The sequence below is a fragment of the Ruditapes philippinarum genome, unplaced genomic scaffold, assembly GCF_026571515.1.
Source record: "Ruditapes philippinarum isolate M1 unplaced genomic scaffold, ASM2657151v2 ctg489_1_1_1_1, whole genome shotgun sequence".
In the NCBI taxonomy this organism is placed as follows: domain Eukaryota; kingdom Metazoa; phylum Mollusca; class Bivalvia; order Venerida; family Veneridae; genus Ruditapes; species Ruditapes philippinarum.
This window is the reverse complement of record NW_026863918.1, coordinates 298,135-312,367: the sequence shown is the minus strand read 5'-3', so window position 1 is coordinate 312,367 and position 14,233 is coordinate 298,135. Positions and strand designations below refer to the sequence as shown.

The window sequence follows — 14,233 nt, the reverse complement described above, 5'->3', positions numbered from 1 at the left end:
TGTGTTGTTTACCAGCAAACTTTAGCACCTGCAAAATGTTGCCCCGTATTTCATTTTAGTGTTGTTTTTTTCTGATCTCTCGGGATCATTGATTTCAATATCTTGGGGACTGGAAACTGAAGACTGTCATAGCCGGTTCTGTGGGGAGAGGGCTGGGGCGTGAGAGGTGTTGCACTTTCCATTTTCTCTCATGAACCGAAACTGCTTTTTTCACGTTTGAACTTTGTTTTTGTTGCTCTCGAGGAACCTCCCCCTCTTTTTTTAGATTTCTTTTAGAAACACCGTAAATGATTATTAATTTATCTTTAAACTTATCTTTAAAACAATAATACTCCTACAGTAATTATTATAATAACGTCTTTAATTCCAGGTCATATAAAATCATAAATGTTCAAACAGCAATTATGCAGTGTTATTATATTGCAAAAGGTATTGTCAATAAAAGAAAGCAGCCATGTTGCTTTGTAATAGATAAGAGTGTACGATATAAATTTTTTTATAGATTGACACTTATTATATATATAAGATAATTATTGTACAACCTTTTTCAGCGTGTCAGTCAAATAATATTTAATTGAACTAAATTTAGTCGTATCAGGCGGGGTATTATTATTATTATTAGAATTATTGACAATAAATGAAGTAAATAAAGCAGTTATTTTCAAAATTAGTGGAGGAATCTTCATCAGTCTACAAATCACTGTATTTTCAAAAGGAAAGGACAACACGGAAGCAGAAACTAACAGCAACCAGCGTATGATGATGTTACATTGTATATGTTACAAATGTATAAGACTGCAGTTATATCTATATTGTCATCATCAGCGACATATGGGGTAGGGGACGGCGCAAGAGAGGTATCTCAATGTCTTAATTTAAAAATATAGCTAAATGCGTGTATTTTATGTTGATCTTATCAAAACTGTTTAACTATCACAACTTGTGTATATGTGATATTCAATTCGCAATTTGTAATTAATCTTGCTTTAAACTTTTTAAAAATTTATATAAACAGATCTACTTATTAATAACGCTGTGAAAACATTCCATTTTTTTTTCAAACAAACTAACTGAAAACCTTGACGTGATTTTTAAAATCGATTTTTAAAGTTACATTTGATATAAAGTAAATGTAGATTTTGTGTTTACCGATAAAATGTGAAAGCTATTTGAGATATTTCACTGATAGTTCACGCTACTATAATATATCAAATGTCAACAAACGATCGAAACTGGGCTTTGTCAACCCCATATTGATTTCATTGAAAAACGTATGGTCCACACAATCTACAAATATCTTTTCCTTGCCAATAATTTGATTCATTCAATTTTCAAATATCAAAGCTTGCGTGATGGATATTTTTGCCTTCTTTTGCTCCTTAATTTAAATCTGAAGGTTGGTTTTAATGATTTTACGTGCGTGGTTTTAATGAGGTAAAGTTTTACACATGCTGTTCACTATTGTTTGTACAAGTTTATCAATACGTTATTATTATGTTCAAAGATTTTTCGTTCGGAAGAACAACATGTCAACACTCCAGTAAGGATCGGTAAAAGTTTTATGAAGGTTTTTCAATAAATGCGATCTTGAAATGTATAGATAATTTAACGTATCAATACCGGTAATCACTGACGGGGGAGGTCAAACCAGTAGTCGGATCGATCATATAATGACGGTTGTAATTTATAAGATATATCTTATCTTTGTGAAATATTCAAAAATCACAAGTGTCGAAGTGAATAATCGCCCGGATTTAGGTAACGTGATTTTGTACGGTGTAAAGAAATAAATATTTTAACAAGGACTTGTAACGTAGAATATATCAGTGAACATTCTTATGGAATTTATAGATTGTTGGATAAATTCATTTAAATGGACAATAAAGAATATATGGAAAGTTTAACTCGACTATAAAACAAGAAATATACGACGGACATCGGAGTTTAAAGTATTTTTAAACACAGTATGTTGTTTTTATTGTTCTTTCGATACAAATAATCTATAAATTATCAAGTATATCAAATTAGATTTGGAGAATGACTGTTCAAAAGTAATTAAACATGTTTTATATTCGTTTTTTAATTAGATCATTAAAATTTATCATTAAAGATTAGATTGAAATGTGATTTGATGAATAGAGAGAGTGTATCTATTTCAATTAATCTGGCTGAGTAAAACACAATAAAACATACAATTGTATTTATTAAAACACGGTTCTACAGTGATTTTTCACCTTTTGTAACAGAGACCTATAAAAGGCATATTCTCAATTGATTTTTTTTAAATCATGTAGTTTTGCCCAAAATCTAAACTTACAACAGCTTTTTTGCTTCCCAAATTAGCAATTTTAACGATATTTCCAAAAAACAAGAGGCTAAGGCGTCTTCCCAAATAAGTTAGAAAAACACTGTTTTAATGATTTTATATTTTCTAGTTTAATTAAATTCCTTTTGTAACATGAAAATGATAAATTGTTTCGCATAATTACCTCAAGTATATATTGGCATCCATAGAGAAATGGCAAATGTATAATTGAACAAGTGCTGGGTATCTGAAGAGCTGAACATCGATTAAATGATGCTGTTTTAATTCAAATGAATTAAGTGTGAAATTTTCAATTACGAATGAAATCGATCGCAGGCCACAAATACTTTTTAGAAAACATGTAGATAAATATATAAGCATTGTTCAATGATTGAAATTAAACAAAAGTTAATGGAAAAAATGTTTATGTACGGATATATGTTATGTAAATTTCTATGCGAAAAGAGTGAGTTCTTTATTATTTTACTTTTTTTATATTTAAGCACAATATAATAAGTGATACATCATCGTCATCATCATCATCATCGATATGCTCATCATCATCATCATCATCATCGTCATCGTCTTCGTCATCATCATCATCATCATCATCATCATCATCATCATCATCATCATCATCATCATCGTCATCGTCATCGTCTTCGTCATCATCATCATCATCATCATCATCGTCGTAATCATCATCGTCATCATCATCATCACCAGTATAATCATAATCATCATCATCATAAGCATCATATCATCATCAATATCATCATTATAATCATAATCATATTCAATGCCATAATCATTATTATAGACATCATTAATCAACAACAACAAAACCAAAATAAATAAATTATCATTATTTTAAATAATCATGGCTGATTGTCGCTCGTATTCGCGTTTGTGAGTCATACAGTTGAAGTGTGTGAATGTTTTTTTTTATCTTTATGTCACACTTTAACTTAATTTGACTTACTTTGAAGATAAAAAAAAATAACATTTTTAAACTCTTAAATTTCAGTTCCCTTAAAAGGAGAATAAGGTCGATGAAAATAATTTTGTTTGTTAATTAGATTTTCCGAAATACTTGAAAGAAAGCTAAATGTCGTATCGCTATTAACTTTGCAAAAATCACAATTATCAAAGGATGACAAAGGAAACAGCTTTTATTATTAGTTTTATCATGTTTTACATATTGCGATATTCGTTGTTTTATTTCATTTATTCAATTCTACATGTGTTTAAAAATATGTGCGTTGTTTCACATTTACATGTATCTCTCATTTGAAAAAAAAGACAGCGTTGACGAACAAATAAAACAAATACTAATGTTGATAGTGAAATCGTTAGTTCTCACTTTTTAGAATTAATGTCCTCACCATATAAAATTCATGTCCTTACCATAAAAAAATTCATGTCCTCACGATATAAAATTCATATCCTTTTCATATAAAGTCCTCAGATATCAACATATTAAATTCATGTCCTCACAATGTAAAATTCATGTCCTCATCATATAAAATTTATGTCCTCGCAATATAAAAGTCATGTCTCCATCATATAGAAATTATTCTCCCATCACATAAAATTCATATCCTCTCTATATAAAATTCATGTCATCACAATATAAACTCCAAGTCTTCACAATGTAAAAATAATGTCCTTACCATATAAAATTCATATCCTCGCCATATAAAACTCATATCCTCACCATATAAAATTTCATGTCCTCCTTACAATATAAAATTCATGTCCTCACAATATAAAATTCATGTCCTCACCATATAAAATTCATGTCCTAACCATATGAAATTCATGTCCTTACAATATAAAATTCATGTCCTCACCATAATTATAAAATTCATGTCCTCACCCTATAAAATTCATGTCCTCACCCTATAAAATTCTTGTCCTGACCCTATAAAATTTTTGTCCTCACCATATAAAGTTCAATTCATGTCCTCACAATATATAAAACTCATGTCCTCACAATATAAAATTCATGTCCTCACAACATAAAATTCATGTCCTCACAATATAAAATTCATGTCCACACAATATAAAATTAATGTCCTCACCATATAAAATTCATGTCCTTGCATTATAAAATTCATGTCCTCACCATATAAAATGCATGTCCTTACAATATAAAATTCATGTCCTTACAATATAAAATTCATGTCCTTACAATATAAAAGTCATGTCCTCACCATATAAAATGCATGTCCTCACCATATAAAATTCAATTTATGTCCTTACAATATAAAATTCATGTCCTTACAATATAAAATTCATGTCCTTACAATATAAAATTCATGTCCTCACAATATAAAATTCATGTCCTCACCATATAAAATTCATATCCTCGCCATATAAAACTCATATCCTCACCATATAAAATTTCATGTCCTCACAATATTAAATTTCATGTCCTCACCATATAAAATTCATGTTCTCACGATAAAAAATCCATGTCCTCATCATATAAAATTCATGTCCTCATCATATAAAATTCATGTCCTCACCATATAAAATTCATGTCCTCATCATATAAATTTCATGTCCTCACCATATAAAATTCATGTCCTCACCATATAAAATTCATGTCCTCACAATATAAAATTCATGTCCTCACAATATAAAATTCATGTCCTCACCATATAAAATTCATGTCCTCACCATATAAAATTCATGTCCTTACAATATAAAATTCATGTCCTCACAATATAAAATTCATGTCCTCAACATTTAAAATTCATGTCCTCAACATTTAAAATTCATGTCCTCACAATATAAAATTCATGTCCTCACAATATAAAATTCATATCCTCACCATATAAAATTCATGTCTCCACTATTCATGAAAATCAAAAGCATGATTATCTTATATCTAGCCGTGAGCATCAATTTCTCAAAAAATGAAAAAAAGTGACAAAAATATCATACTGTAGATCTACAATAAAAAATCGTAAATGAGATCATAAATAAAATGCACCAATACATTAGGGATGGTACTTGTTGATTTTTTATTGCATGCAATGATTATAAAATAAATATTTTCTTGAATTATATACATACGTTTTTGACATATGGTGGTTTAAAAGATCTATTCAAATCTGTAGAAATCTGTATTATAAAACCTCTGCAAAAATTCTGAAAGATTTAAGCACAACAAAATAACAGTTATCATTTTTCACTAAAAAAAGACCCAGACATTTGATTGATTTTAACTGGTAGAGTTTTGCTAATTCTTTACTTTCATTCTGTGTATGATGGTTTATTTATATAATGTTAGGAAAAAGATATGTTCATAAATATGTTAGAATATAAAATATGTTAATAGTTTAGAACGTATGAGCGTTAATTATGTAACTAGAGGAACAAAATATCATAGAGCCTAGAATATAAATGTACATGATTAAAAAGTAGACAAAAAGAGCTTGTGCAACAGAAAATAACAAACAGATTTTATGTCATCTCATTTTTATCATTTTACTTTTTCAGAGGAAATATAAAAATAAAATAAAAAATTTGCCTGTCTTGTGAGAAGAAGATGACGTCGCAGATTAAAAAAAATGAAAATATCATAAAAATTACTTCACTTAATTTGAAGAAAAACGAACATAACCTAAAATATGTTTAAAAAAGCGTTAATTGGTCAAGAAAAGAACCCCAACAACCTTTTTTAAACATATAGCAGGAGGTATCAAATCATGGTAGAAAATAAAATATGACAAGCCGAACTTTACTTGGCAAAACAAGTATCATTTGATACGATTTAAAAAGTGTTAATATGACAGAAAAATACCCACGTGATCTAAAAAGGTATCTTTATTACAGAAACAAATCTAATAAAATTTGTATCAAATTTGCAATATCAATATCTGAAAGAAAATGTAAAACATGTATCACAATTTCAAGTTTATTGGCATATCGTCAGACAAAATATCTTTGACCATTTAACAAATATAACAAGCAATGTCAAATATATTAGAATATGAATAGATGAAAAGAATACTTTTAAATGAAAGACCATATCAAATATTACTTGACATGGCCATAAGCTAATGTAGCAAAGTATACCATTACAATATCAAAGTGAATTAATATAATATATTACATTTTTGAAAGATTCTAGTATTACAAACAATATAAGATATAATTGTAAATGGTCAATGGATTGTGATCAGATTTCAGTTGAAACATGGAAGACATATTATACATATTATCATATTAAAAGCAATCATAAATATTTTAATTAATATAGATCCAGCATAACAATACAAAGTCGAAAAAAGTTAACGAAATTGGTAATATAAAATTGTGCCAGGCATAAAGAGAATATGACATATTTGAGTATATCAATTTAAGAATTAAATCCATACCAATTTTAAGAGTTTATTTCAAAATACATCCGGGCAGTATGCTAAGAATTATATCAATTCCAATTTCAGGAGATATTTTTAAAAATATATTCGGGCGGTTTGCCCATGCGCACAAAGTAGGCTACGTTTAACAATTCTTATTGACTAGTGAGTCATTGAATATGATGTGATATTCACCGGCAGATGACATCGCCTCGGTCAATATGATTTTCTGCCAGTGAATATCACATCATATTTAATGGTTCACTAGTCAATAATTGTTTTATTATATGAAAAGGCTAAGATTATTTTTAAAAATCACAAAAAGTACAGTCTTATACAACTTTTACACGATGGCGTAGTGAAATGGTCAATGTCAGAAACTATATAAAACATATAACGTTTAGTACAAGGTATATTTAAACAAAAAGAAATTGTTATTATGACTATAATAAATGACTGTAGAATACTCACACTAAATGACACAATGTCAAAACTCATCTCAAGTTATTTGTTTGTTTGTTGTTGTTATTGTTTTTTCCTAAATTTATTTATCAAAGTTAGGTATATACTGTCTTTTCCAAAGCGATTTTTTCTATTAATTTCTTGTAAATGTAGTTTAAACATGATTGTTTCTAGCAAATTGAAAATGGATTTTATATAACCAGTCATAACTGAATTTTAAACTAATGTAACTGACAATAAGTTATATTGATATAAAAGGTGGAAAGCAACTAGCGTATAATTGAATGTATGAAAGATTTTATCGAAATGAAAATTATTGAAGTAAAAAAACATAAAAAAATGATGCCATTATGGTGAGAATGAAAAATGTCTGTACAAACACTATAATAGAATTGAAAGGGGAAAAACGAACAATATGATTCGAGACGAATTAATTAAAATTCTTTTCAATATGCATTAATAGTATAAAAGTATCAACTTTCAATCAGCATGGAGTCAGTTAATGGATATAGTTTCATTAAGAATTGATAGCAGATATATTGAACTATGAATAAGGATAAGATATATCTAAAGATAATACTTTTTCGACATTCGTTTCTCTGCGTGCAGTGTGTCCGTCAAAAAATGACACTCAAATTAAAAGAAAAATTAAAAAATGTCTAAAAAAATTACTGAATGCAATTGAAAGCTTTTTATGACACATTTTATAAATTTATGTAAAATTACAGCTCAAATGTTCATATAAATTTAGAATTATGCTTATTTACTGAATTTTATTCATATTTCGAGTTGCACAGAAATTGCATGTCTTTAATCTACACACGTTCACGTTGCTAAGGTTCATAGAATCTTTTCTTTTGAGTATACCAAGTATAACTATTTTATTGTCAAAATAAATAAGATAATATTAGAAGTGCTTTACAGATCAACGAATGATTTTGGATATTTTGAAAGACAAAGTATGTCCGGCGGTTCCAGCAGACATACGCAATCTTAAGACTAGAAGATGGTATTAGGTTATTTCAATGCAATAAACAAAAAAAAAACGGTAAGAAATTCTGTGGCAGAAATAAAACAAAGTGATCCAAGAATGTTTGAATTTAAATGTTCACAGAAAAAGAGGCATGCTGATAGTGTTTGACCTCCTTCGATTTTTTGGGATCATGGGAAATAGGATCAAGTAACTAAACGTGCTATAATAGTGATATTGAAACAAGAACAGCATTGTATTTATTGGTGTTCTGTTATCTAAGGTTTGGTGTGAGTCATTTATGTAATGATTTAAGAATGATATAGGTTACCAAGTCTTGTATTAATTAACTTTGAAATTTATTTTACTAAACTTTAAGGGTTTTAATTTTGCATTCGCATTTTGTATTATTAACATTTGTTTGTATTTTGTTCTAATATCCTTCATTTTCCAGGTGCATTGATTATTTCCAGATTCCAATTGATATATAAACTTGAAATTTCTTGACTTTAGTTGATATGCAATATCTCCAAATCTATCCGAACTTTAAATAATTAATTTATAATAAAATTGTACAGGACAGTATTTCATCCAACGTTTAAATAAATCTTTTAATTTGTGTGACTGTTGTTGAGAAATCTTAAATTAAATTTGAGTAGTGTTTTATTTCTGGGATACCTGTATATTCGTCGTGCAATTTGACGATTTGTTTTCTTTTATACATTGTATTTCCATTAATTGTGCAACGCCTTTTGTATCTGTTTACCTACTTTTATCATATTACGACTTGACACCCATTTATCATACATTGGGTTTCCATTTCTACAAAAAACACCTTCTTAAGAAACGACTGTCACACGTGCTCCCGCAAAGAAATAGAACCCTTGTCTTTTATTCCCTTTTAGAATTAGTCAATGACATTTTATTACTATAATTAAATATCAATCGATAGATGTTATCAAACATAAAGACGGTATATCCCAAACATAATGCAATATCATACGTATCATATATACCGAATTATTTTGTCATTCTTGTCACAGAGTAGTTATTTGGTTCAGCGACTTCGTTTTATTATTTATGATAGTATTAAACAATCATTTTTGTTTTGTATTGTAGATTATCCTATACTGCAGTAAACAAAACCCGAAGCGTTTAATGTGGAATAAGAAGCTGTAATAGAACATGCATAATATATTACAAATATTCATTGGTTTATGACCGGGGCAATTGAATTAAACATTTATATAGAAGGAATAGCAGTATCATAATACAGGTGACGTGACTGGAATTAAATATTAAAAGGAATATTCAAATAGATTTAAATTTGCCATTGTAAAGCACAAAAGGAGAGGATGGGGGTAGAATGGCCATAAACAATGATTCGATAGGTATAGTTTTGTTTGTGTTGGCAATTATAGCTGTTATATCAAATGTGTTGTCTGTGGTTTTAAAACTGTTCAAGGACTTTACAAACCCTAAACTGTGGAAGTATTCGTTAATATATCAGGATTTAGCCAACAGCTGTTTGTCTGTTGGTTTAGTGTTATTCTTTATCTATCAGCACGTGGATGAGTCTTCAGTGTGTGACGCAGCAGGATTTTTCCTTTTATTCGGAATTACTCAGTGTTTATTGTCGTATATTACTACTGGAATAATATTATTATCAATACAAAATCCGGGAAAATCATCATCTATTTCAAATTTTCATAGAAATATTGTGATTGTTATTGTTTCACCGGAAGTAATTCTCGGCTGCATTTTGTCCTGTTTGCCTTACGTTTCAGACGAACTTTACGACAAAAATTTACCGTATGATATTTCCTGTTTTCCAATTCGAGATCACGGAAAACAAGGGGCCGCGTATGGAACATTGTTAATTGTTGTATGGTGGTTGATTATCATTGCGCTTTGTGTTTGTGACGTCATCATTGTACTGAAACTGTGGAAGTTCAACAATAGAATAAATACAGCTCAGAATAACGTGTGGCAAGCGCAACTTATAACTCAAGGAAAAGTTCTTGTTATAGCCTGTGTGATTGAACACGCGATAAATATTTTAGTCATATTTACTACGACTCTTGCAATCTATGTGAATGTAGATGCTTTCAAAAACAATAAAACATGGATGGTTGTGACGTCATTGGTTGTATCCGTCATCGTACATTGTGTCGTATCTAACATATGCAATATGATGTGGACATCCTGCTGCTGTCGAGACAATAGTGCGGTCAAGGAGCCGCACAGAAAACTCAAGAAATTGGAACTTATTAACATTGAGGTAAGTTCACATGACTGTATAGACATGTACTATCATTTCTATGCCCATGTTTCGTACAATGAGACCTGTAAAAGCTATTTATATACAATTAGTAAAAGTATTTATAGTGTCTAAGCTTTCTTTTTCGACAGTATTCGGTTTTATATAATGTAATTGGAAAATGGATCCTCAAATGTTGTAACATGACATATCTCCCAATATTCCTATCATAGTTTAATTAATTAAGATATTTAAAGGTAGTGAACATAGATTTTTTTTATATGTTTGATGATATACATGTATTTGTTTATTTTGAGTTTTATCTTTGTTAAATAGCTTTAATATACCACATTATTAGTCATTGGCATACCAAGGGGAAATGGCAAGATCAATGTGCTTATCTTAGACTCCATTTAGCAAGATTAACTTCAAATTCGAATCCACCTGGCTTAAGTAAAATTTATAATTGTTTGCAAAATTGAAAAGTCTCTTTAAATAACGCTTACGCAAATATATCCCAAAGCACATAAAATTGAATTTTCCAATTTTCTCCCTAATGCTGATATTTAAAACGTTTAGAGAACTTGAATTAATTAATACTGTTGAAATAAAGTAATGAATTACGCCGCCAAACACAATAACAACGATAAAAATGATATCACAATAAACAGTATCTATTTTTAAATCCTATCTTGAAATTTTAGTGTCTTTTTAGGTACTTTTGTAATGAGTACCCCCCCCCCCCCTCCCCAACAAGAGGCAAAAATGGTCTAATAATAAGCTCTAAAAACATAAGCAAACTATTTTCATAGTCCTTGCTTTAACGACTCAACTGAAAATGAAAGATCACATCACTATATATATTATACATAATTATATATACAATATATACATTACATATATATATACATTATATATAAACATTTTATAGTACTATCATGATTCAGTATATCAGTCGCATAAATAGCGAATGTTGTGTAATGTATTAATGAACTTTTTAAGAAATTCTCATTTTCGAAACTGTCAATTTTGGGGATATCAAAATGGAAAATTTAAAGTTAATAAGCCGACAGTATAGAGTCTGGTAAGACTTCACGGATGTGCTGGCTGGCCTGGCTCTATACCGGTAGCAAGGGTTAACCATTTCCGGTTCCAGCTGGTATAAGGTTAATGGTGGGTATGTTAAACTTAATCGCATGTCGTGTCTATTGACAAATGTAGTTATCAATTACTAATTAGTAAGATCAAAACCTGATCAGATTTGGTCATGCTTATCCAATTTGCAATTGTATCCCAATATGGCGTAACATTGTACTCGATCGTCTTTTTAAAATCGGTGAATTTTGAACTTAAATTGGCCTTTTTTTAAAAGCAAAATCAATACCAATGTTCGATAAATTCTATTGAATATCTTAAAAATTGTAGCAGTAAATGTTATCATAGCTTGACTAGTTTAAGCCGAATGTAAAATATCTACTTTAAAAATTTAAGTGACTTTAAAAATTCTTTTTGTGACAGTAATTTAGTGAACAAATATTTTTCTATAGTTTATAACTCTTATTGTAAGTTGAGTGTTATTTTACAATGCCGGGTAATTTTTTGTCAGTATATGTACATATCTACTTAAAATTTGAATATTTTCAAACTGTTTTATATGACTAAAGTGTTATACTTGAGAGTAATGAACATTTTATTGAAATTTTATTTAATTTGAATTACGTCGTACTTAATAGTTTTTTTTATCATATATTGGCTACGTATATCCTAATACTATAACTTCACATTGAAGTATTATCATTTATATGACAGTTCGTAACCGCAAATATCATAACCCGTTTTTATGAAAAATGAACTGGAGTCCACTTTTTAGGAAAATATTTTGCGCAGCTAGCCCAATTAAAATATCTGAAGTATCGGCACATTTACCCAACCTTTACCATGCTGACGGCAACTGATTCTACCCACGTGACCAGTGCAGACCAATATCCACCGGCACCTCTCTGCCATCTGAGCATCATCTGCTATTCAGTCAGTTAATTTGTTTTAATTTTTCCCTAAAAATTATGACTGGTTTTGCTGGTTCACGTTAAAAATGAAAGAAAAATATGATAGACAAGATCAACAAGGAAATGTGGCGTTCAATGAAGGCATCCCCCACACGACCCAGCAACAATAACCAGCGACAAGGAGCCCAGGAGAACCAAGTCCATTTAATGAGCAAGTCCATTAAAGATATTAAACGTGGTTAAGATAAAAAAGAAACTAGAGTCATTGCCATCTAGGTATTCAGACTATCGAAACAGATTTCAAATACAAAATATCTTTTGAAATGCATTTCTCACTCACTTGTTTAATTTACTCAGCTTTATTTGTCATGTATCATGTATCTACATCATAAACAAGAGCTGAATGCATTGTAATGTCAATACGTACTGTACCCAAAAGCAGAAAGTCTTTCCTTTGAACAGAATAAAATGATAACCGGGTTCAAAGCTATTGATTATGAATAAGATATTCACATTGATTTATTATACAATTTAGTAGGAAATTTGAACAATTTCAACAATATTATATTTTTGATATGGTGTCTTTGATATTTATAAAAAGTTTTAATTTCTTTCTTAAAGAGGTAGTCAGTGTCATTGCCGAATATCGTTGCAATTATTGATAAATTACATTATAGTATGTTTTAGTTAGCAAAATTCGGCAAAATCAACCTTACCAACATTTCCATCATACATGAGTAAATAAAAGGTATTTTATTCGAGCAAGTATAAAGGAAATTGAGGTGACAATGTTAAGGGACTTAAGTTTTTATTAGATAACATTTTATTACAACGTCGCGTTAGGTCCAGATCAAAGTTAGCATAAGTAAATATCAAACTTCCATGCCGAATTGAAAAGTAAAGCATTACAAATTTGTCGATGACTTGACATGGGGACAAACCAAAAATCAGGGGGAAAAAACTCATATTTGTCCAACACCCAAAATATCTGGTACCAGAGTGCTAAATTATTTTTCAAATTGTAAATCATTTTATTTTCTACATCTCGTATACGCTATAGACATGCAATGATATAAAAAAATACCAACCACAGTAATTTGTTAGGTGTATTTTATATTATATGTATGTATACGGGGCTGGGAGAGGGTGAAGTTTGGAAAAAATGGACCAAATAACGCGTACCTTTCCTTAATAGAATTTTCATTCTGTTTCAGTTTTGGAAATGTTAGTTCTCTATTGCCAGTTACAAAAATACGTCAAAAATGATATAAAAAATATTGACAATAAACTGCGGTTTCGATAATATGACTCTCCAAGTTTTCTTGACAAGTCAAATTGTCCAAAAATGAGCCACTGAACTGATTAATACAATGTCGTATCTATACACACGTTTAGAAGCCTTGTTTATTTATAACACATGATCAAATCTGATTATTAATTCACTCAATAAAATTGAGGAAAAAGTTTGCAAGTGATATATAATTACATCAGATATGATTATACTGACGTAAAACTGTCTATCATTTTAATACCATCGTAAACAAGCTGGTTGTAATTTGACAATTTCAAAAACAGGGCGAAGATAATAAGTGTTTTGTAATGCATTTCTTCATATAACCCGATGTTTTTTCTTGTCAAGTCAAGTGTGTTCAACAATCACTTTTCCAATGAAAATGAGTGTAAGCTAAATTCTACCGTCTAAAATTGCAAATTAAACTATTCAAGAAAATGCAGGATTAATCTACTTGAAAGATAGGAAAAAGAAAGATGACAAAGTTACATGTAATTGTTGCGTTTATTAGCCTGCTCTCAACTAGAATCTAAAAGCATTTCAGGCAAAAAGTAGCAATTGTATAA

The 14,233-nt window shown here is 29.4% G+C and overlaps 1 protein-coding gene across 3 annotated transcripts in view; it reads left to right on the top strand.

Moving 5' to 3' along the window:
• Nucleotides 1–1,342: 1,342 nt before the first annotated feature.
• LOC132723836 (uncharacterized) overlaps nucleotides 1,343–14,233 on the top strand; it is a 29,232-nt gene continuing 16,341 nt past the window's right edge. Inside the window, exons 1-2 of one of the 3 annotated variants that reach the window (XM_060708629.1) lie at nucleotides 1,343–1,434; nucleotides 9,230–10,391. In XM_060708629.1, the coding sequence (XP_060564612.1) occupies nucleotides 9,477–10,391 (915 nt within the window). In that variant the 5' untranslated portion in view covers nucleotides 1,343–1,434; nucleotides 9,230–9,476. Of the gene's footprint in view, nucleotides 1,435–1,527; nucleotides 1,965–9,229; nucleotides 10,392–14,233 lie in introns of those variants that run through there. The other 2 variants (XM_060708628.1, XM_060708630.1) reach the window with 2 other exon arrangements.